General features: G+C 41.4%; 2 protein-coding genes and 1 long non-coding RNA gene across 5 annotated transcripts in view; 2 read left to right on the top strand and 1 right to left on the bottom strand.

The window, feature by feature from the left end:
• Window positions 1-578: 578 nt before the first annotated feature.
• On the bottom strand, window positions 579-3,975 carry TMEM74B (transmembrane protein 74B). Its single transcript, XM_088467058.1, has 2 exons — window positions 3,619-3,975; window positions 579-1,996 (listed from the first exon to the last, which is right to left on the bottom strand). The coding sequence occupies exon 2, from the start codon at window positions 1,940-1,942 to the stop codon at window positions 1,262-1,264; it is 681 nt and encodes a 226-aa protein (XP_088323184.1). The 5' UTR covers window positions 1,943-1,996; window positions 3,619-3,975; the 3' UTR covers window positions 579-1,261.
• Window positions 3,523-5,338, top strand: LOC148534258 (uncharacterized). Its single transcript, XR_015877667.1, has 2 exons — window positions 3,523-4,206; window positions 5,042-5,338. It is a non-coding gene; the product is annotated as an uncharacterized LOC148534258 (long non-coding RNA).
• Window positions 5,339-20,022: 14,684 nt separating this feature from the next.
• The window catches only part of RAD21L1 (RAD21 cohesin complex component like 1), a 258,401-nt gene continuing 256,029 nt past the window's right edge, over window positions 20,023-22,394 (top strand). For 2 of the 3 annotated variants that reach the window (XM_088467137.1, XM_088467139.1), the window contains exons 1-2: window positions 20,023-20,157; window positions 21,286-21,473. The gene's annotated coding sequence lies outside the window, so the exon portion shown is untranslated. Of the gene's footprint in view, window positions 20,158-20,197; window positions 20,222-21,285; window positions 21,474-22,394 lie in introns of those variants that run through there. The other variant, XM_088467138.1, reaches the window with a different exon arrangement.

Below are 22,394 nucleotides of genomic sequence, written 5' to 3'. Positions count from 1 at the left end.
GCAATTTTGCAGCCTACACTAACTCAGGCAGTGAATTGGGATATGTTCAGTATCCCGAGACAGGGGATGCCGGCGGTTAGAATACTGACGCTGGAATCCCGACACCTGTTAGAATCCCAGCGCCGGCATCCCGAAGGTAAGTAGCGTGGTTGGGGGAAGGGTTAAGTTTAGGCACTAGAAGGGGAGGTTAGGTTCAGGCATCGGTAAGGAGTGGGGGAAGGTTAGGATACAGGTGTCTGTATCCTAACACTTTTGGGATGCAGACGTCGGGATTTTTACCCCCCGGGATCCCAAGCGCTGGCATCCTGTACCTATCCCAGTGTATTTGTATTTTATGTTTAAGCATAAGATGACCTGTAACATTTACAGATTAAAACTCCATTTTCCTATATTTTTTGCAAGATTGAGGGGTCTATTTACTAAGCAGTGTTGGGAGAAGTGATAAGGTGCCAGCCAATCAGCTCCCAACTGTCATTTTTCAAACACAGCCTGTGAGATGGCAGTTAATAGCTGATTGGCTGGCACCTTATCACTTTTCACTCTTCACTTCTCCTAACACTGCTTAGTAAATAGACCCCTGATACTCCAAAAACTAATTCTTGTATCATTGAAGAACTATTGGTAAAAACAATGACAGTTTTCATAAAATGTAAAGTTGGGGATGTAGTAAATTTTTGTATAGGTTTTTTAACCAGCAATATGTGCCCTATTAATAGTAAAATTATACAGCCCTTCCTATTGTTTGTAAAAGAAAAATGTACTCCACCAATTACATTTCAGCAAAACGTTTTTTTTTTTTTACAAATAACTCTCGAATGATGCATCTTGCACAAGCTTAAAAACACAATTTTAAACCAGGATAAACAAGTTTGTTAATGTTTACGAGTAGTGACTCCAAACTATTAAATAAATGTGCTCACATAGGAATTCTTAAAATCTCTGGTCTTCATGAAGACAACATTCTCTTAATCGTAACATTCTATAGAGGTCAGTGTCCTTGGTGTGCTGGGTGTAGTAGTACCATGGCAGTTCCCAAGCCACAGGTTGCCTTAAACCTGTGCTACAATGTAGATCCAGGAGTAAGGTTTTTCTATCTTTCCCCAGCCCTCCCCCACTGTTACTGAGATTGGAACAGCAGGCATCTCTCAGGCCTGGAATAATCTGACCTCATTAAACATTAATGCCACTATACTAGCATATTTGCTCATCTGGAACTGAAACCCCTTGTCTGCTATCATATTTTAAAGTGTTATCAATACATTCAAGGCTCCTGTTGTAGTTGAGTAACATTGTTTGTCATTTCAAGGACCTCATGTTCCACCAGTACCTGCCCACCTTCTGTAGTCATTTGTCTCATTCTCAGGTTGAGAGAACCATATTTTGTCCTTGGTCCTCTGGCCACAGTGAATCTCCTCCTGCGGTACAGCTCTCCTTTACATATTGAGACCATTAATAGCATGGAGAGGAGCGTGCCCCCTAAGGTGAGCAAACCTAACCCAGCAATAATGCATTTGTCCAAGTGTGAGCCAAGACGTGCATAGTAAAGCTCCAACCTCTCCATCTCACGTGCAGACACAGAATCCGGGCTTACCCGCACTTCCCGTGGTATTGTATAAGCTACTGCCACAAGCACTATACCACTGACCAGTAGGACTAAAGAACACATGAAACCATAATCAACAGAATGGTTTGCTAACTCTGGTTCTCGACAATCCTCAGAGTGAGGAGATCCATTCTCCTTTGCAAGCCACCCTCTAACTTCTGATGCAGGACTTGACCCCTGGATATCTTGGGAATCTTGACCAAAGTTGGTCTCTCCAAGTTCTTCGTAGGATGGGTTCTCAAAACCCCTGATGGTAGTTGAGCAACCATGATGGGTTTGGCCATCCACACTATGTCTTATGCTGAGATCTCTTAGCTCCAAGGTGTATGAAGAAGCCATTGATGGATTCTGGTGCTGATCATGCTGGGCTCACAGAACTGTTTCAAACTGCAGCTGAGTAGGGAAGAAATAAAAGGTGTTGTAGAATTTTCATTCATAAAACTGGGCCACAGCACTGAGGGTATGCATTGCATAAAGGTTTATGGATCATCAATGTCCCAGAAACCCACAAGTGTTTTTGTATCTACAGTATATGTCATTGCAATTACATTAACAGCCCAGCCATTGATGTGCAGCTAAAGCAAACTGTTTTTATAAATATAAACAGTCAAACATGTATAATCTAATTACAGAAAGCTTTTGCAAATTGTAGATTTATTTTTTAATAATTAAGTCTCAAAGTTGACCTTTTTTTCACAATCTGAATAAACAAATTGTTTTCACAACTATTGTTCAAATTTAGCAGGTAACAAAGGCAATCTGCTGTTCTATTTTTACAACCTAAAGTAATTTTGCATGCATACACACATGTTCATGTATGCTTAGATTTCAACACTGCTTTTTCTGAAAAGGTGTTTTCCTATATGTGAGAACCACACTACTATGGTGTAATAATAAGGTTATTGATGTAGTTTATATATTCTCCCTGTGTTTGTGTAGGTTTCCTCCAGGTGTTCCAGTTTATAACTAGTAAAAATAAAAACAAAACATACTGGTAGGTTAATTGGCTTCTGCTTAATCTGTGGGTTGTAAGGAATATAGACTTTGGGAATTGATGTGAATGATTAAACATTCTCTGTTGCACTTGTTTATATGAAAGAAATGATGATAAATAATTTGTGATGATTTTAACTGCAGAAATGGAGGCAAACAGCTCTGATCAGTGTTGATGCAAAAGTCTGATTTACATCCTGTAACATGAATGAATTCCCATAAAGGGAAGGCATTCACCTAATATTAAATAAAGATAAGGATTACTGTACTACAGAGCAGGCAGCTTTGGTAGGGTCACCGGGGTGATGGGTGAGTGCTTGTCACAGACAGATATTACATCTTATCACAGTCGTGGTCCCTGGAGATCATCTGGGAGCTGTCCATTCAGCACCATCACACACCTACACAAGGCAATTAGGCAATAACATACAGTAGAACACCAAACACGTAAATCACACAATTATACAGTCCCTAACACACAGCATTACAAAACATGTACACACAAATACCACGGCAAATCAATCCAGACACATTTATACAATCACTATGCAAGCGACGGAAAGACGTACACACAAAACAACACCAACAGAATTACTGGAAAGCATCGCTGTACACAAATAGAATTCTGAAGAAATCAGCGAGGAATAAACTTGACACTAGCTATAAATCAGCCCTTACCTGTGTGTGGTAGTGTCACTATCCCCGTAGTATCCCCGTAGTCCCAACACCCCCACTGAGATCCCCAAGCTAGTAACGACACACAGTAAACAAAACCCTTAATTGCACACCCTGCCTACATACTACATTTGTTATGCACCAGACAAAACATGCAACTTTATTCTTACCACGACCTCTTTATAATTTATCTACAGCCCAAGCTGTGTGCAACACTGCTTTCTACCAGATAATACCACCCAGACGACCTCTACACAAAGAGACCGTGAAATCCGCGGGCACTGTTGGATACACAAATCACAGCACCATGCACAACTGATACAGCAGTGTGTGCAGCAACCACTGACCTGTGCACACCCCGGGACACCTTGCATTGTCACCGCGGCATTGCTGTGCGTGCAGACATACCCTGAAGTGTGTGTGCAGTAACAATCACAGCGCCTCCACCATGGCATTCATGTTACAGAGACGTGAGCAGGTCTAGGGATTCTCTAGTACCATGAGACGGCTGATGGCTGATACAGCAGCAGAATAACCCAGGAGACAGCGCAAGAGCAGGACATCAGCTCCATCATGGACCATGTGGGAGGAGATTGGTTTGGCAGCGCCCTCGGCCGGTCAGATGTGGCAGTAGTGTCATCGTGTCCTTAATGGATACCGCCATCTTACACCTTAACGCTGGTTATACGTGTATAAAGAGGCACTTTTCCTAACCTGAGGGATTGGGGAGAGTCGTGGACTCCGAATTTGCAATCATGCGCTCATTTTATCTGCAGGCTTCCAAATTGCCATGATACTCCTACACGGAGAATGGACCTCCAGTAACAGCTGGTGGCACTCGGGAAGCACCGATCCTCAACAGCTGGCAGAGTAGGACACATCTCACTATGGAGATGCCACTGGGTCCCGCCCTGTCCTGGCTGAGGAGGGAACTGGTAAGATTAGAGCTGGGTTGGTTCATCTACCATCTCATGTGTCATGCAGCTACAGTACCACATTTCATCCCTGTTAGGATAGTGAGATTATTAAACACACCATCCTATACCTGCCCACACCGTTGGGGGTCTCGAATAGAGAAAAAATGAGCAGCAGTGTTTCCACACAAGGAATATAGCTCCAGCATCTCAATTCTTGCGTCCATTTTGCGGGACCATAGACTCACTCAGGACTGAATGATCGGTGACCGATGCTGCGTTTTTGTATGCAGATGCTGTGACAGTCAGAATCCCCGCGCCGGCATCCCGACGGCAAGTGGTGAAGTTAGGCACTAGCGGGAGGGTTAGATTTAGGCTGTGGAGTGGGGGGTTGGGCACTAGGGGTGGGAGGGTTAGGTTTAGGCTGCGGGGAGAGAGGGGTAGGGTTAGGATGCTTACCGACAGGTGTCGGTGTTCTAAACCTGTCGGGATGCCGGCGTCAGGATTCTGACCGCTTATATCACGTAACCAACGCATTTCAAATGCTACTGTGACTCTGTGCATATACACAGTGTACCGCATGCGCTGTACAAGTTTTCGTGCACGCGCAGTAGCAAAAAAAAAATCGCTAAACCATCGCCATTGTCTGTGACTCAGAATCAACCCCTATGTGAATAAGAAACATGTTGAAAGAAAGATCATATGCTCCTTTCTCTGCTTATTCTCATGTTCACAGCCATCATGTGACCTTTTTTTTTTTTAAATAATAGAAAGTCTAATCATTCTGTCTCTTTCCTAATCTTTGACTTTATGGTGTGGTGCCAATAAACAAAGTCCTATTTATTTCTTATTTTAGTCTGAGATGAGACTACAGGACCAGAGGTTGCTGGCACAGTTGAAAGACCTACATGCCAGGATCCAGGAGTTCAGGTTTGAATCTGCATACTGGTCAAATGCTCATCCCATCCAGGAGTCACATGAAACCAGAGGTCGTTCCACATCAGAAGACATGGGCATAGCTGCTCACAAGGAAAGTGAATCCCCATCTGCCTTGCAGGTTGTCCTTAGGAGAAATTCTGCACCATAATATTCATTTCTCAACTAGACTTTTTATTCAAGTTTACTTTTCAATAAAGCTGCCACTGCACCACTATACTGCACAGGATTACTTTTGTATAGTAATGTCTTTGTAGTTACTGCTAGTCCATGGCATTCAAAGCTTCTCATGTCATGGATCAAAGAGATTTCTGCTTGGCTAGATTCTACTATGAAATCCTCCTGACAAATTTCAGTAGAATCCTACTCTGACATACAATATGACATAATTTCCTCCATTAGTTATATAGTCAGTGTTTTGTTTAACAGTATTTAAGCCTTCTGTATTATTACTAGGAATCTTTGCTGCTCCATAATTATTTCATAACAGGCATATATAAATATCTTAAGCTAGGTATACACTGAAGCGATGTCGGGATGATATGCCGTTTTGTAATGACATATCGCCTACATCGCTCAATGTCTACCGGCTATTGCGCAGTCCTGCGCTAGCGACGATCGCCAGGTTTGATGTGTTGCACATCAAACCTAGCGATATCGTTAGCGGCCAATGCATTATTAATAAATGACGTATTAAAGTCGTCCAGTGTGGACGCACAATCACTGTCAACTGACATTTGTTCTGATGTTGGAACGAATGCCCGTCGCTCCAGTGTGTACCTAGCTTTAGAAATTAAAGTCTCCAATGAACAAAGAATCCCAAGGTGAGAGGAAAAGAATATAGTGTAATACTAAAAGCCACATTTATAATCTTGAAACCTTTAGATTAGGAAGCAGTTCTCAGTATGAAATATCATTTTGTAAAAGATAATGTAAAAAATAAAATAAAAAATATAGTTTACATTGTGTGAACAAATAATTCATTAGTAATATAATGTGAATGTTTAAAACAGAGCTTCAAATCTCAATGTATTTAAATTATCCACCAACTTGTGGTAGAGGATAAATGGATTGAAAACAAAACTATGCATTTTTAAAATAGCACGAATAGACTCAATTTTATAAAAATGTTTTTTATTTTATTTTTTTAGAGAATAACCTTAATGTATTTTTGTTTTGATTTGTTTTCATTTTTAATGTACCAATAATGTTGGGAGAGAGGATTCAAGCATCACATAATTATTCAGGTATTGTTGCAATAGGTAAAAGAACCAGAACACTTTGTGCAGAAAGTACAGAAAATTTAGAGTTACCCTGTAGTCTTTCACATTGAAATTAAGTTATAATTGCATAGTTGTATCATAGTCATAATATCTTCACATAAGTGTTATCATAGGTGACTAATTGAACAAAGTTTGATCAGCAGGACAGATCTCAGCTAAACTTTATGCTATGGGACATCTTTCTACAAACATGGAAGGCCGTCTCAAAAAATTTAATAGTTTAAAAACAGCATTTCTAAAATACTTTCCTCCAAAAGTCAGCCACAAAATATATCTAAAGGCTGCCTTACAAAAGTAAAATACAGTATATCTAAAGGCTATCTTCCAAACGTCAAATAAAATATTTCTATAGACTTCTCTAAACGTTATGCGGTTCATACATCTATGGGCCCGAGTCCTACCTGTTCTGCCGATCCGATTAGCTGATCGGTGGCTAATGATGATTGGTGATATGTCTGCGGATTGGGAAAAAACAGCATATTCCAGACTCTGCAATCCCAATAATTTTTTTGTCAGAATAGGCGTATTCAGGATTTCCAACATGTTGTATTTCCCCAACCCAGGCAAAACAGTGAATTGGGGCAATCCATCTGAGATGGATCGCCCCATAGCAAAAATATGACATGACCTAATCTTTCTAATAGCTTTTTGTGGCATCACAATTTGTAATGTGCATACAGTATTTAGTTTATTTTTGTGTATTATTTTAAAAATATTTCTTTAAATGTTTTTATATACAAGGTACTACTAATACTGTAGTAGTAGTAGTTTTATAACTCCAGTTTTATTTTGGCCTTAAACTGTCATTTAATAATTACCTTTTCATTTTTTTGTGCTATTTTACATTCCGTTACTTTTGGCAGTAAACAGTTTTTTTTTAGAACATCTTCAATTATATTTAGAATGCATACCACATCACAAAAACTGTTTTATAATCGCAGCTTGAATTTTTCATTCATATCTATAAAAAAATAACACTGCCATTAAAATTAGTTAAAATGTGTTTGCAAACAGCTGTGAAAATAAGTCATCAACAGTACATATTTGTGTTTTTATGTGTGGTTAACCTGCTTTGTTGTGTTTTTTTGTGTTTAATATGGAGTTAAAAAGCGAGTGAGTTTTGACACGTGTTTAGATGAAACCAAAAAAATTTACTGTTACATCACAGACATATTTAAAAAATGCAGATTAATCACATTTTCAAGCTCATATCAACGACATACATAAATGCATACTGATGAATTTAAATAGGGCCACTGAGAGAAGGGGGTGGGTAAAATGTACCTGGACCTGTCCAGGGGCCTTGATCAGCCAAAGAGGTGTAGCTATGACACCAATATTGTGTGTACACACCACCTCCAGAATCATGGCACTATATAATTTCCATGGAAGCCAGATATAGGATTAGCCCCAGGTTTGTCATGCCACCTTAATGTACCGCAGCCCAGAACTTTTAATGGCAACTCTTTGTTTACAGTATATGCATTTCTATTTGCCTTATAACATGCGTTAAAAAACACAAATCGCAAAATTAGGGGTATATTTACTAAAGTGCGGGTTCTAGAAGTGGAGATGTTGCCATTAGCAACCAATCAGATTCTACTTAACATTTATCTAGCACCTTCTAAAAGAGACTAGACTCTTATTGGTTGCTATGGGCAACATCTCCACTTCTAAAAACCAGCATTTTAGTTAACATATCACTTAATGTGTATGTAGCCTTAAGGGCTTTTTCATATGTTGCTGCACAGTCTTTATACAATCAGCAGTTTAACCTATTAATGTTACTATGGGAATATGTTATAGTAAATAAATAAACCTCTACTTTGGCACTAGTGTATGCTGTTCTGTTTTTAACGGACCAAATTTACTTACAGCCACGTTACCTTATATTATCTCAAAAATGACTAATAATATTCAGAAACATTAATGTAAATGTTACGGAAATTGTCAGAAAAATATATATTTAAAATGGTATTAATGGAGTCATCAGGTTACTTGATTCAAAATTACTAGATTAGACTACACTAGAAATAACACTAGGCACTAGGGAAGGGGGAGGGTTAGGCTGCGGGGAGGAAGAGGTAGGGTTAGGACACCTACAGACAGGTGTCGGTATCCTAACCATGTCGGGATGCCGGCATCAGGATTCTGGGATCTCGAGCGCCGGCATCCCGTACCCAACCCCTCCAAGGTGACTTCTAATATCATCAGTAACACTGTGGGACACATCATAGATAAAATGTGGCCACCACTTAAGAAAGCTGTCACTGAAAAGGTAAATAAAACAGCTATGGCATATTGATGTAAGTTATACAATATGAATTATTGCCTGTCTAATGTGTGAGTACCTGTGTATAAAGTGATTGCAGGGATACATATTTGTGTATAGTGTAAGTTATTATATATTGTGACACTGTCAGCTGTGTATTACCTGTGCATATTGTCAGCATCTGTGTACAATGTAATTTTTATCGTGTAAAATGTACATGTACAATGTAAGTTATATCTTTAACATAATATACACAAATAGGAACTGTTCACTTACATTTCTGTAAATAATATTTTTAAATTGGGTAACTCTGATGTCAGAACACGGCACATTTATATCCTGACCAGGGGCTCAGCAGATCCTTTCACTATACATTGGTAGTTGTGGTTACCAGTCACATGACCCGCTGGTGTAGCGGCACTGGCACTACTTTCTGTGCGTCTAACTACGGGGTAGTGCATCATACCTTCTACAGAGGTCAGGTGGAGAAGCTGTTTATAGCAACCAATCAGCTTCTAGCTATCATGTCATAGAATTTACTTGTAAAATTATCGCTAGAAGATGATTAGTAGCTACGCCAACTTCTCCACTTGCCCTCTTTAGAAAGTGCTCCCCCTGAGTAAGGACCACCTTTGCTAGAAAATAGCAGGTCATGTGATCATGTAAGTAGAACCTTTATAGTTTCAAAGGGTGTGTTTGTGTGTGTTAATAAAATCAAACAATAAATTAAGTAAAAAAAAATATATGTGTATCTGTCTCAGTGGTGTGTTCATATGTATGTGCATGGCACTTTCTGTTGAAATAAAACGCCTTAAGGTGCGTATCCACTTGCAGATCTTGTGACGACAGTACGATTACAACATTGCAATGATATGTCGTTCAGTGCAGGCACCCTCCCTCATCCCCGAACATGCATAATTGTCTGTTATCGACAGATTGCCCAGTATGTTCAGGCGATGATCGATTTCGAAAACGACCAGCGGGAGCACGCATCGCTAGTCGTTTTCGACATTTTCTTGCCCGATTTGTGCACGATTAATGAGCGATTGAACTATAACGATGTAATTATCGTTCAATCGCTCTGTTTAATCGGCAAGTGGATACGTGGCTTTATAAGGAATAATTTACTTGTTACTGTAAGTTACATCTATTCAAGGTTACCTCTGATTTGCATAAATATAGGATCACCGCGCTGGTACAGAGAGTAGTAGAGAATGTATTTAATAGAGGTAAAAATACAGAAAAAGATTTTTAAGACAATAGATAAATCATTTGAACATAGGTTCAGCAATAAGCCATACAGTATATCAACAATACAATAAAAAGTAAAAATCAATTTGAACTAGCTGGTGTGTTAGTGATGGTAATGGTTGTGCTATGTTTATGGAATCGCTGGAAAACAGTCACTGCACAGAGAAATTCCAAAGTGTCAGATAATAGCGTTTAAACACACTTTGCTAGTGCGTAGCTTTATGTTGTAACAATGTAACCGCTATCCTGCACTTAAAATATCCTTTTCAATATCCGCAATGAGAAGCAGTCATGTATAAAGCACTCACGGCTTGATTCAGATGTGATCACAGCTGTCGATTATTTAAGTGTGCACATGTGTCCGAATCGCACAACACATGCGTCCCGATGGTTAACGTGGGGGATTGCAAAATGATTTTGGAAGAGAGAGACAATATCAATGGTTGTACCTGGGAGATAACAAAGGGATGGCTAGTCAGACACGGGCATGTCGCAGTCAGCGACTGTGTCTTTTTCCACAGTTGCACTGATATTAGTGGTCATGTTCAGATGGCCCATGAGGGTGCACATTGGCAGATTAGCACCGCAGCCAATGGGCGTCTCTGTATGAATTCCATCAGCTGCAGCATTAGCATAAAGATGCAGTCGCGCCACGTAAAAGGATGTAGTTGCGTAGTCATAAGCGCCCACCTCCGAATCAGGTCCTCAAGATGCAGCCTCATGATTTTATATAGCCCAGGAACACCTCAATGGAGCAGATTCAATAAACGTGTTAAACGTCTGAAATCTATGGATTACCCCGCGCGATAAGTCCCAGAGGGTATGGCTAAATGAATCTGTCCCAATGACTTTTAATATTCCTCAAATTTACAATTAGAGGTATTTTATCCCAAATATAATATGTGTAACACCTACTTCATTACTAGCATGTGGCCATGTCCCCTTGTGTCAGACAGACAACACCAGGGGGTGTGGAAATCAGTAGCTGTTAGTGGCAATTAGTGACTGTTGGGGAAGAAGAGCAGGGGCGTATCTACCTATTGGCCAGGATGGCACTCGCCAGGGGCGCCGGCCAAAGGAGGGGGCGCTGTCCAGCAGTGCCACCAGCAGCCAATGGGTGGACTACCCCAGGGGCTTGAACTAGCCCCGCTTGTACCCCGGGCCCCACAAGTGTAGGGAAGACTGCAGTAAGAGTGTGGTCTGCCCTACACAGTAACAAACACACACAGCCGCCGTCTCTCCCATCCCATAGTGCAGAGCGAGAGCGGGCACGGAGGAGTGGACAGCGGCGGACGTCGGCAGGAGCGGGGATCAGGTAAGTTGCTTTTTTTTTCTGGCACAGCACAGGGGGGGTGTGGCTGCTAGGGTGCACTATATAGGGGGGGCCGCTACTGGGGGCACATTATGGGGGGGATGGCCGCTACTGGGGGCACTGTATAGGGGGGCTGCTACTGGGGGCACGTTATGGGGGAATGGCCGCTACTGAGGGCACTGTATAGGGGGGCCGCTACTGGGGACACATTATAGGGGGTATGGCCGCTACTGGGGGCAATGTATAGGGACTACTACTGTGGGCAATGTATAGGGGGGACTACTACTGGGGGCAATGCATAGGGTGGACTACTACTGGGGGCACTGCAAAGAGGGGACTACTGCATAGAAGGGACTACTACTGGGGCACTGCATAGAAAGGACTACTACTGGAGGCAGTGCAGTAAGGGGACTACTACTGGGGGCACTGCATAGGGGGGACTAGTACTGGGGGCACTTCCTGAAATTATGGGGGGAAGAGTACTGTGGACTGAGACTGAGGAGGGGGAGGAGGTCTTGGATCTCTGGGCGAACAGACAGTAGAATATTCTCAAGATACAGAAAGGGAAAAGACCTATAGCCTGTTTGCCTGCATGCTGAGAGGGGGATCGGTATGAAATCCCGCCGGACGTCAGCCCGGCGGATGTAATGCCGACGCTGGAAGCTCGACGGGACTAGATCTCGAAACGGTAAGTATCTAATCTATCCCTAACCTTCCCCCCCCCGACCCTCCTTTAGGGGTGCCTAAACCTAACCCCCCCCCTCCCCGCATCCTAACCCTCCTGGGGGGGTGCCTAAATCTAACCTCCCCCCGGGGGATCCTAACCCCCCTTTCCCATAGGCTAACCCTCCCGTGGGGGGTGCCTAAGCCCTCCCTCAGGAGCCCTTAACCTAACCCTCCCCCCCGCAGCTGTCCGCTGCCGCTGCCCGGCTTACCTTTGTTCGATATGCTGGGCATTGGTTTCGCAGCATAGAGCTAATGAAAGGCGTCGGGATTTCGACGCCTATCATTAGTACCTTGCTGGAATATGACAGTCGGGAAGCAGGCGGTCGGCATTTCGACCGTCAGCTTCCTGACTGCATACCCTGAGAGGGGCTATGGAACAATAGTGCCCAGCCAGGAGCACACCGCACGCTGTGAGGCATCTGGAAGACTGAGTAAGTAAAACCTTCCATTGAGATAAAAATCTATCTGCAACTGTCCTATTAGAGTAGTGCAGCAGGAGGAAGGAGATGTATGTAGCTATGTAACTATTGTAGTGCTGCTAATGTGCTGGAGTAGAAGTGTAAATAAAGTTGTTGTTTTTTAAATTAAGAGATGATCTGTCCCTTAAATATACAGTGATACCTATGTTCACTGCACCACCACCATACCACTTTTGTGTCCACATAGGAAAGTTGCTGTAAGACCCACATGAGGGGGATCCCTCTGGACACCATAGCCCACACCCGAGAACTAGACAGGACAAATGAAAGTGCAAAACAAAAGGTGCGTCAGCAACCCAGGCACCTAGTAATTTCCTAATGCTACACACACTTTCTATGTTAGCAGACTTAAAGCATAATAGTTATAGCCAACCTGAATAGATGGAATGATCTTATCTCATTGATAGGCAGATTGCTAATACTGTTAAAATAGGATAGGATATTACTCGGACTGCTTTACATTTTATGAAGCCTCTCATTACTCTGTAATGCCCTCAAATATAATAAACATCATCTGCGTTAATCTGGACCAAAACATTTTATTAAGATCTGCCCCATGCATGGGAATCGGCAGGGCATTTGTTCCCAACTCAACATATGCTAAATTGCAGTACATCTAGCAGAATACATACATTCATGGGTGACACTACCATAGGTGCTAGGGATGCAGCTGCTATGGGGCACAGAGCGTAGGGGAGCCCATCTTCCCCGTCAAAGCTACTTGTGTTACATACATTTTTCACCATTGTGTGGTACATAGGGGCCCTTACAAACTTTTGCTATTGGGCCTTCAAATACCTAGTTAATCCCCTGCATACATTCACACACCTCTTGACGCACAAAAATATGGCTTAACAAAGAAGCTACAACTTTAATTTTCAAATTATTTTCTCAATACACTGGCAACCCAAGCAAGGTAAGTCACAAAAAATTATTTATCACAATTGTACTATTGAGCTGAAATCATGTAAAACTGCCCCTCAACACTCCCCTCTCATACCCATATTGTTCTCCCAGGAAGTATGTAGTCTTAAGTTGACATTCAGAATATTGACATGCTCGAAATGTTGACATAATCACAATGTCAACAGTACATGTTACTGTTTTAGGGTTATGGAGCGTACACACGGTCAGATTTGTCAGACTTGTCAGATTTGTCAGATGAACGACTGAACGATTGAACGATTTGAACGATTTGAACGATTGAACGATTTTTGACTGCATTAAAATGAATGGAATCGTCCAAGTCTGACTGCAAACCCATCAGATGTCAGATATCGTTATCTGACAAACGGGAACGCGCATCGTTGATCGTCCATCGTTCAGGCATGTCAGATTTTCCTTCAGATATGAACGACTGAACGATTTTTAAATCGTTATCGTTCATATCTGAAGGAAAAATCTGATCGTGTGTATGCACCATTAGGCTGCGGTTAGGGCTCTAATTATAAAAATTCTATGTCAACATGCACAATGTGGACATTACCATGTCGACATTGTACATGTTGACATTCAGACCATGTCAACAAGCTGATGATGACATTCTGAATGTCAATATTAAATAACACCCCCCTCTCCGGCAACATAAGGTTAATCAAAAATATCACAGTCTGAGAAACTTTTACTAAATTCACAGACCTTAAAACGTTGATATCCCTAATGGTGTGTACACCCGGGACGATCTGTTCAGCGATCGATATCGCTGAACGATCTCCCTTGAATTTCCTGGTGTGTTGGATGAAGGATATAGTTAATCCACACACAAAAGATATCACCAACGATGAACGAGCAACGATCACAAACCGCTATGAAAAATGAACAATAACGACCAGGTTGGCCTGCATGCATGGCAGACCAACGATATTGTTATCGTCCATGCGGGAGCGCGCATCGTTTTTCGTTCATTGGTAGTTGGCTGCATAAAAATGAACGATATCGTTCATTGAAATAGTATCATGTGCAAGCAGCTTTAGTCTAAATTTCACCAATACTTAATGAGATGCTTTCTCCCACATCCCTTCACAAGAAGACCCTTGATTATTATTGAATCTTTATGTTATAAAAACCCTTCATCTAAAGAGCCAGGATACTACCCCACCAGGAAAGGGGGGGGTGTGTTATAGGGGGTTATTGCCCTGATCGCCTCCAGCCCCGGATCCACCACTGTCCCTTCCCACAGCTGACTCCACTCCCTTATCATATTTGTACCATCCTATGTCTATGTATTAGCTCACCCACTGTGTCTGTTACCAACTATTTATTAGTATCTCTGTGTTGTCCCACTATGTATGTCTCCCATTGTTTCCAAACCTACTGTATCTGTTCACCCTCTTTTATTATCCCATCACCCTAACCAAACTAGAGAATTCATTACCCCCAGTTATCTTTGCTACAGATGTACTACCTCTAAAACTTCTAATCTGTCAGCATTCTCCTAACACCAGAGGACATATCAAACGTATCAGTTGCTTTAATCACAAACTAATGGAGCATACACACGGTCAGATTTTTCTTCAGATCTGAACAATAACGATTTAAAAAATATTGCAATCGTTCATATCTGAAGGAAAATCTGACATATATGTCAGATGAACGATTTGAACGATGCGCGTTCCCGATGGTCGGATAACGATATCTGACATCTGATGTGTTTGCAGTCAGACTTCAATTCTTTGGTAAAATCGTTCATCTGACAGATCTGACCGTGTGTATGCTCCTTAACACATTGGTCATTCCCCCCCGCACACACACCTTCACCCCATTTTAGTTGTACTTCCCTACTTCCCCCACCAAATTGTTATTTATTAGAAAAAAAAGAATTCTGTCCACCATGCTTTTAGTAAGGTGATTTTACAAATTATTCTAAACACATGGCCTAAATGTATTTTTAGTTTACTGATTAAGAAACAGCCATTATAGAGGGAGTCCCATACCAGGAGATTCAATTAGCGGAGTTTACTCCATGTATTAAACTGCAGAAGTGGACTTTTCAGCGCAGCTTCAGGAGCTTCGACGAAAAGTCCATTAGAAAATGCACCCACGGGGGGTTAATGTGCTGGGAAAACCCATTGATTCCACAGTTTATGTGGAATCAGTGGATTAGCGTGCAATTACCCCTGGTTTACCATGTGGGGAAAAAGCTATTTAATTGAATAGCATTTCCCCACATGGCGCAGGTAATTATCTGCAGGGTAAACATCACAGCAAATTGGATTCCCCCCATAATGTGATTTAGGCAATATCAAACTATAATAAGAGTGAGTTATAATCCAGAATATAATTTTATTATAAAGATACGTTTGTACATACCTTCCAACTTTTAAAACCTCTAAATACAAGGCCACACCTCTTATACTTGGAGGTAATCGTTGTCACTTTAGGGATGTGCTAGCATTCTCAGGAGGCATGTTTAGTGCTTCTGAAGCTATAGGCCATCACCAACTTTTTAACCTAAAAATATCCTTGAATTGCCACATGCATCTACTTCTGGTGTTTACAGCACCTGGAGATAGGAACAGATTAAGGGCCACAAGGACCTAGGGCTGAAAATGTTCAAGGGCCTATACTGAGAAGGGAAGGACCTATGATCAGTGCTGTGTGGGTGTGACCAGAGCCACGTGGTTGTATACACTCCTACATTATCAGCCCCACTGTCTCCCTAAATAAACATACAAAAATTGCATAATATTGCGAGAAAACTAGAAATACAATTTTAATACCTATGAGTGTGTGGCAAACTAGTCATCATCATGCTACTATGTCAATGGGCCTATTTTTATGTGGAGGCCTGGGGCTGTAGCTCCATCCGCATTTTTGTTAATCTGGTCCTCCCCGGTGATCATAGTGAGCAGATATATACCTTCAGAGACCCTTAATATGTGACTCTCCCTATGAAAATGGATTAGTATACAGGTTGAGTCTCCCATATCCAAATATTCCGAAATACGGAATATTTTTAGCATGACTGAGAAGTGAACCCTTTGCTTTCTGATGGTTCAATGTACACAAACTTTGTTTAAAGCACAAAATTATTAAAATACAGTATAAAATAACCTTCAGGCTGTGTGTATAGGGTGTATATGAAACATAAATGAATTTCATGTATGTACACAAACTTTTTTTGATGCACAAAAATATTAAAAATATTGTATAAAATGACCTGCAGGCTGTGTGTATAAGGTGTATATAGAACATAAATGAATTTAGATTTGGGTCCCATTCCCAAGACATTTCAATATGGTATGCAAATATACCAAAATACGGAATATTCTGATATCCAAAATACCCCTGGTCCCAAGCATTTTGGATATGGGAGACTCAACCTGTATTTGTTTAATTTGAGTAATTGTTAGGCCCAAAAAAAGTGTACCACCGCAGCAATACTAATGTAGAAATATAAGGTCATACATGCCTTATACCTCTATATTAATCTTATGTGTGAATACACATGAAAAAAAGAATTATATTAAAATACAAATTCTTTATTGAAAAAATACATATTGTAGTATAAATCCTGTTATATTATTTGATTTCAGATGGATCATGTGCACCAAGGATAGGGCTTGTGCAAATGCATGCTGATAATGACGGCTACTATCACAAGTGCATGTATAGAGGCAGTGCGGCTAAATAGCATACTTGCCTACTCTCCTGGAAAGTGCAGGAGACTCCTGATTATTTGAGAAGTCCCCTACACCACTGGAAGAGTGGTTGGATTTCCTGCATCCCGTCCACATCATAGTGAAGTGAGCCGAATGGGGAGATAATACTGTGAATCGTTGGTCTGTATGGAGAAGGCAGGGCTAAAATGATGCAATTCGAATCATACCATGAACTCACTATTTAAATGGCATTTTCCACAATGGAGTTGGGGCCCAATGATGCGAAGAGCCCGCCCCTACCCCCGAAATTATCAGCTGCATCTCATCTCTGGGCTCCTCCCAGAGAAAAGCAACTAAAATTTCATAAGTATGCTACATAGATGTGGCAGACTCTGAATACAGGTAGAGATCCCCATCGATCAAGCTAGCAGTGCGACCAAATTGCATACAACTCTGAATCAGGCCCATATTGTGCAGATAAGCTAGGTACACACTGGAATAATGTTGGGACTTATGCTATTTTGTAACAACATATCGCCTACATCACTCAGTGTGTACTGGCGATTGCTTGCTCCTGCGGTCGCTAGTGACGGCTGCCAGTGTGCACGCACGTCGATATCGGAACAAATGCCAGTCGCACCAGTGTGTACCTAGCTTAAGCAGGGAATTCTATTAGCCGCGATACTTTACCACCGGCGAATTGATCCCAGGGCTAATTAAATTAAATAATCGAGGGCGTGGCAAATCCCCTGTAGCAAAAAAAAAAATGGGTCCGCGCTGAGCCAGGGGGGCTGCGATCAGTGTGATTGCACCCCCCCCAGAAGAGACTACTGCTCAGCGGCAGCAGTCTCCCTCGTCCCACTGCAGCCCAGCACACAGAAGTGTGTGCTGAGCTGCTGACAGGAAGTCGGCTCCATCAGGGATTTTATTTCACCTGCCCGAGGCATGTTTTCACGTCCGCAATCGCGAAGACACATGGATCTGGGAACTTATCCAAAACGGGATATTTTTTGTGCTGTAAAAACGAGGGTTAATTGAATTGCCTGAAAAAAAAATAAAATTGCGGTAAAGTCCCATTTTTACTGCACAAAAAATTATCGTGGGCAATTGAATTCTCTCCTAGTAGTCTGATATACATCCAACAGCAGATGGTGACCATGGATCAAAAATTCCCATGAAAGTGGATAGATGTAAAAGCCTTTAAACAGCAGAGACGACTATTTTTTAAGTCAGTTTACTTTATACTTATTGATTGCTTAAAAAAAATAAATCATCCTTTATATTAATCCACTTTCAAATTCTCTCATGTAGATTTTCACACTCTCATAATGAAGATCAGATGAGTGAAAAATAAACAGAATAAGGACAGTTTTTCAAAGGTTCAGAGGAACATGATATTTATTACATTAACTACTTTACATATATGGCCTGATTCTGAGCCAGACATCGTCGCATCTGCATATGTCCCTGCGTCCTTTGCCATGTGACTTTATGCTAATGCCACTAAAAAGCCCTTCGCTAGTGTACATCCATGCGTCCGGTTGTGCAAGGGTTGAGATACTCACTGGCAGTGTCAGTAAAAGTGAAAAACAGCTTGGGGCATCTTTAGATGTCATCATCGGTTGCACCATCAAAACTTTCACTAGTCCTATAGTAGGTGCAGTATTTCCGTTGTAGTATAGCCTCCTATTTCAGTGTCTTTGTACGTAACAGCTTTCAATAGCACGCAAGACGTAACATCTCCATGGGTCTTTCTAGCTGCCCACATCACCAACCAGCAGGGCCGGCGCTTCCATTAGGCAGCTGCCTAAGGGCGCCGGGACCTGCGGGGCGGCTTGCAGAGGCTGTTTTGGAGAGGGATGGCATGGTCTTGCCTCTCCTCCCTACTGGTGAAACGTGTTTACCCCAGCAGTGGCACCCGTCTACTCCCGCCTGCCCCCCCCCACAGTCACACAGTAAAGGCCGCGGGTCTCTGAGTCTGCAGCAGCTGAGTCCAGCGCACTGTTACCTGCCAGCCTACTGCCGCTCCGCCTCCAATCTGACAGCGATCAGTGCGCCACCATCTCAGCTTCACAACATGCTCTGCAGCTGCCGAACCTTGCGCCCCCCTCATATCCAGTACTGTGTGCTGACCCTTAAACTACAGGCAGTCCAGCCTAAAGGTCTATCCACGGTGGGGCTCCACACACAGTCAGTGGGACATCACCCGGAGCAAAGTAGGCTGGGGGAATATAGAAGTCTAGGCGGTGCCATATGTAACTAGAAGTGTGTATATATGTATATGTGTAATATATATGTGTGCATATATATATCTATCTATCTATCTATACACAGTATATATGTGTATGTATATATATATATATATATAGTTTTGTGTATATGTTTGTGTATAATATATAAATATGTGTGTCCCCAACTATACTACCCGCATGTACCCACAAATGGCAGTTGTAATTCCCAGACACTTTCACCTGATGGGCTAAGAATTGTGTATTGAGGGGGGGGGGGGGGGGGTGTTGGAAGTAGAAGGAAATTTTGCCTAGGGTGCCGAGAAACCTTGAACCGGCCCTGCCAACCAGTCATTGTCCGGGAACACCCCATGCATTTCTGATATTGTTCATCCAAATCTGTACGGTGACTCTGTACACACAAAAATTGGGACATTTGCGCTGTACGACTCAGGCGCACATCGCTCCACTACACCCGACATTGCTGCTGTGTCCACTTCAATCATAGGCCCATAATGTGTATAAAATGAGTAGTTACATGTGAGGCTATAATTTTGTATAATGTTATTATCTGTTTGTAATGTGATCGCAGTAGTACCTGAGTACAATTATTATATCTGTGTATAATATGACGACGGCTGTAAGTCTATAAAGCCACGTCTGTATGTGTATTTTTATATCAGATATCACCCAACATGATTGTGAGGTGAAGCCTGTTCCTTCCTCTCTCCTCTCCCGGTCTCGGCCGGTATTGGTGATTATAGAGGAGGCGCTGGCCTGGCCGCGGCTGGTGGCTCGCGCGCTGCCTCGCTGGGCAGGTGACGCATACTGAGCTTCAGGTCGCTGCTCAATTTGAATTTTCCCGCCTTGTCCGTCTCGTGCAGGTAACTGCCACCGGCAACTGAAAAAAAAAAAACAGTCACCATTTTATTTATGCTCCTAGTCCCGGTTCGTCTACACTTGTGTTCAGTCAGGTTGTATTGAGTATGTCACGTTTAAAGTATATATGTGCTGTGACAGACATGGAATAGTTATATTAAGTTCTGTGGAAACGTAGTAAAGCATAGTCACTCCTCATATATTCATATATGTGTTTACATATAGTGGATATACATACAATTGTTTATTATATAATGTAATGCACTGATTGTGTTTATTCAGCTTTTGTGTTTAACAAATGCTGCTGCTATTACATTCGTTCTGTTAACCTATTTTTAGTAAAGCATGCTGGGAGATGTAGTCCAGTTGAGGAAAGTGGTACTAGAGCACACTGACAATTTGCAATTCGACAATTGCTGATAAGTCACAGGTTAACACGCTCATATCATATGCTAGCTAATATGTACCTATGTGTATGACATTTCATTCTTTGTAAGAATAAGAACCTAATTTTTATTAACTAAATTATTTCTCTATAATTATGAGACCTAATATGAGTCCTTTGTACATTTCACCCCATACCTTCCAACGTGACATTATTTTGAATTTGAAAGTATTTTAAAATTTAATTTTAAAATACTTGTGAAGCAAATTTGATTCAAAGGAAGATGCTGGGAATAATGCCCTCCTGGGCAAGTCTGAGGCCATGAAAATAGATGTGATTATCTGTTAATTGACCTTCTAGACTTTTTGCAGATGTATTACTGTGGGGGGAGAGGAAGCCATATGCTGGTCAGTAGTGTGAGCATTGTGCCATGCCATCTGTTAAGGGTCTTGAGTGTACTAATGAAACACTTTTGGAGAAAAATATCCATTTTCTTTATCGCACTTGTTTGCTACAGAAGTCACAAGCCACTTTTCAACCTTCTGTGATATTTACTGTAATCATTGGGTTTTGTAGCAGTGTTCTTAAAATCTCTAGCATTTTCCCTTTCTTCATATCTCCGTTGCTACTGATATACATTTATGGAAAAGTTTTATCTAGGAACCAGCAGCCCTGTACTTTTTTGGGATATTTAGAATGTAGAGAATCCTATTGCAAGACTTTGCTCTAAAATCCACTACATTCACAGGCTATAAGAAAGAAGCATCAGCTGATCAAGAGTGTGGTGGCAGTAAATTGTGGAAAATAGCTTCAGACGCCTCTTGCAAGCATTTGTCCATCTCTGCAATCAGGCCCATATTTTTGATAACCGTCTGAAGACAGATCAAGTCCTGAGACAGAAAGACTTCAGCTTAAGCTTACTAAATAAAAACCCAGGTAGGTCATCCTCTGCACAGGTATTAGTGTAAACATCTGGTGGTGGAGTAAAGTGGCTGAAAGTCAACAAAGTGGCCAAGGCCTACTATAGGCCAGCAGGGTTCTCACTTGCATGAAAACTCTTCATGGTATCATCATGGTACCCTGCTTTAACCATCATCATCACATTCATAACTGTGAAGTTATAGACAATTGGATATGAAGTGCTGCAAATTGGAAGTGCTGGTCCATGACAATGCTCTATAATCAGCTTACTTTGCTGTCTGTTAGAAGATACTGTTAGGGCATTTTATATCTAATACTGCTATTGTACTATCTTTGTGTTTTTAAGTTGTTTTAAAATATAGTTACTGGGTTTAATTTAATAAATATTTATCTAATTTAGATCTATTAAATTCCTAAAAATATCCATACATAAGCACCTGCCTACATTCGTGGCATTTTTTTCATATTGTTTTCGCGATTGACAAGCCCATAAAGGTTTCATGTGTATATTGTTTTAAGCTCTTTTGGATCTATAAGGTCTTCCTTGTTTTAGAAGGAAATAACTGGTCTTATTAAAACATGGAGGTAAGTATTCCTGTTCTCCCCAGGGCGTTTTTTCACAGGCCAACTTGAAACAAGTTTTTCTCAAATACTGAATGTTGAATGATTTCAGTTCTAAAATAAAACTAGCTGATTAAATATCATATAATACCTCTTAAAACATTTTGTTGATTATACTAGTACCACCACTTCATGAGATATGAGGGTCTCCTGAATTTGGGATTATGCAAAACTTTGCTCCAAACTTTAAGGGAAAAAAATCTGGAGATGGAGATAAATTTGATGCTGTACCACTAGCAGACAATCTCATAAAACAGTTGTGGGATAGGGGAAAGGCTAATGCTTTTGTAGCTTAGACAATGAAGCTGCTGTTTA

The sequence above is a fragment of the Taudactylus pleione genome, unplaced genomic scaffold (assembly GCF_031769625.1).
Source record: "Taudactylus pleione unplaced genomic scaffold, aTauple2 ptg000069l, whole genome shotgun sequence".
NCBI classification, from domain to species: Eukaryota; Metazoa; Chordata; class Amphibia; order Anura; family Myobatrachidae; genus Taudactylus; species Taudactylus pleione.
The sequence above is the reverse complement of the archived record's forward strand: the minus strand, read 5'-3'. Positions and strand labels throughout refer to the sequence as shown.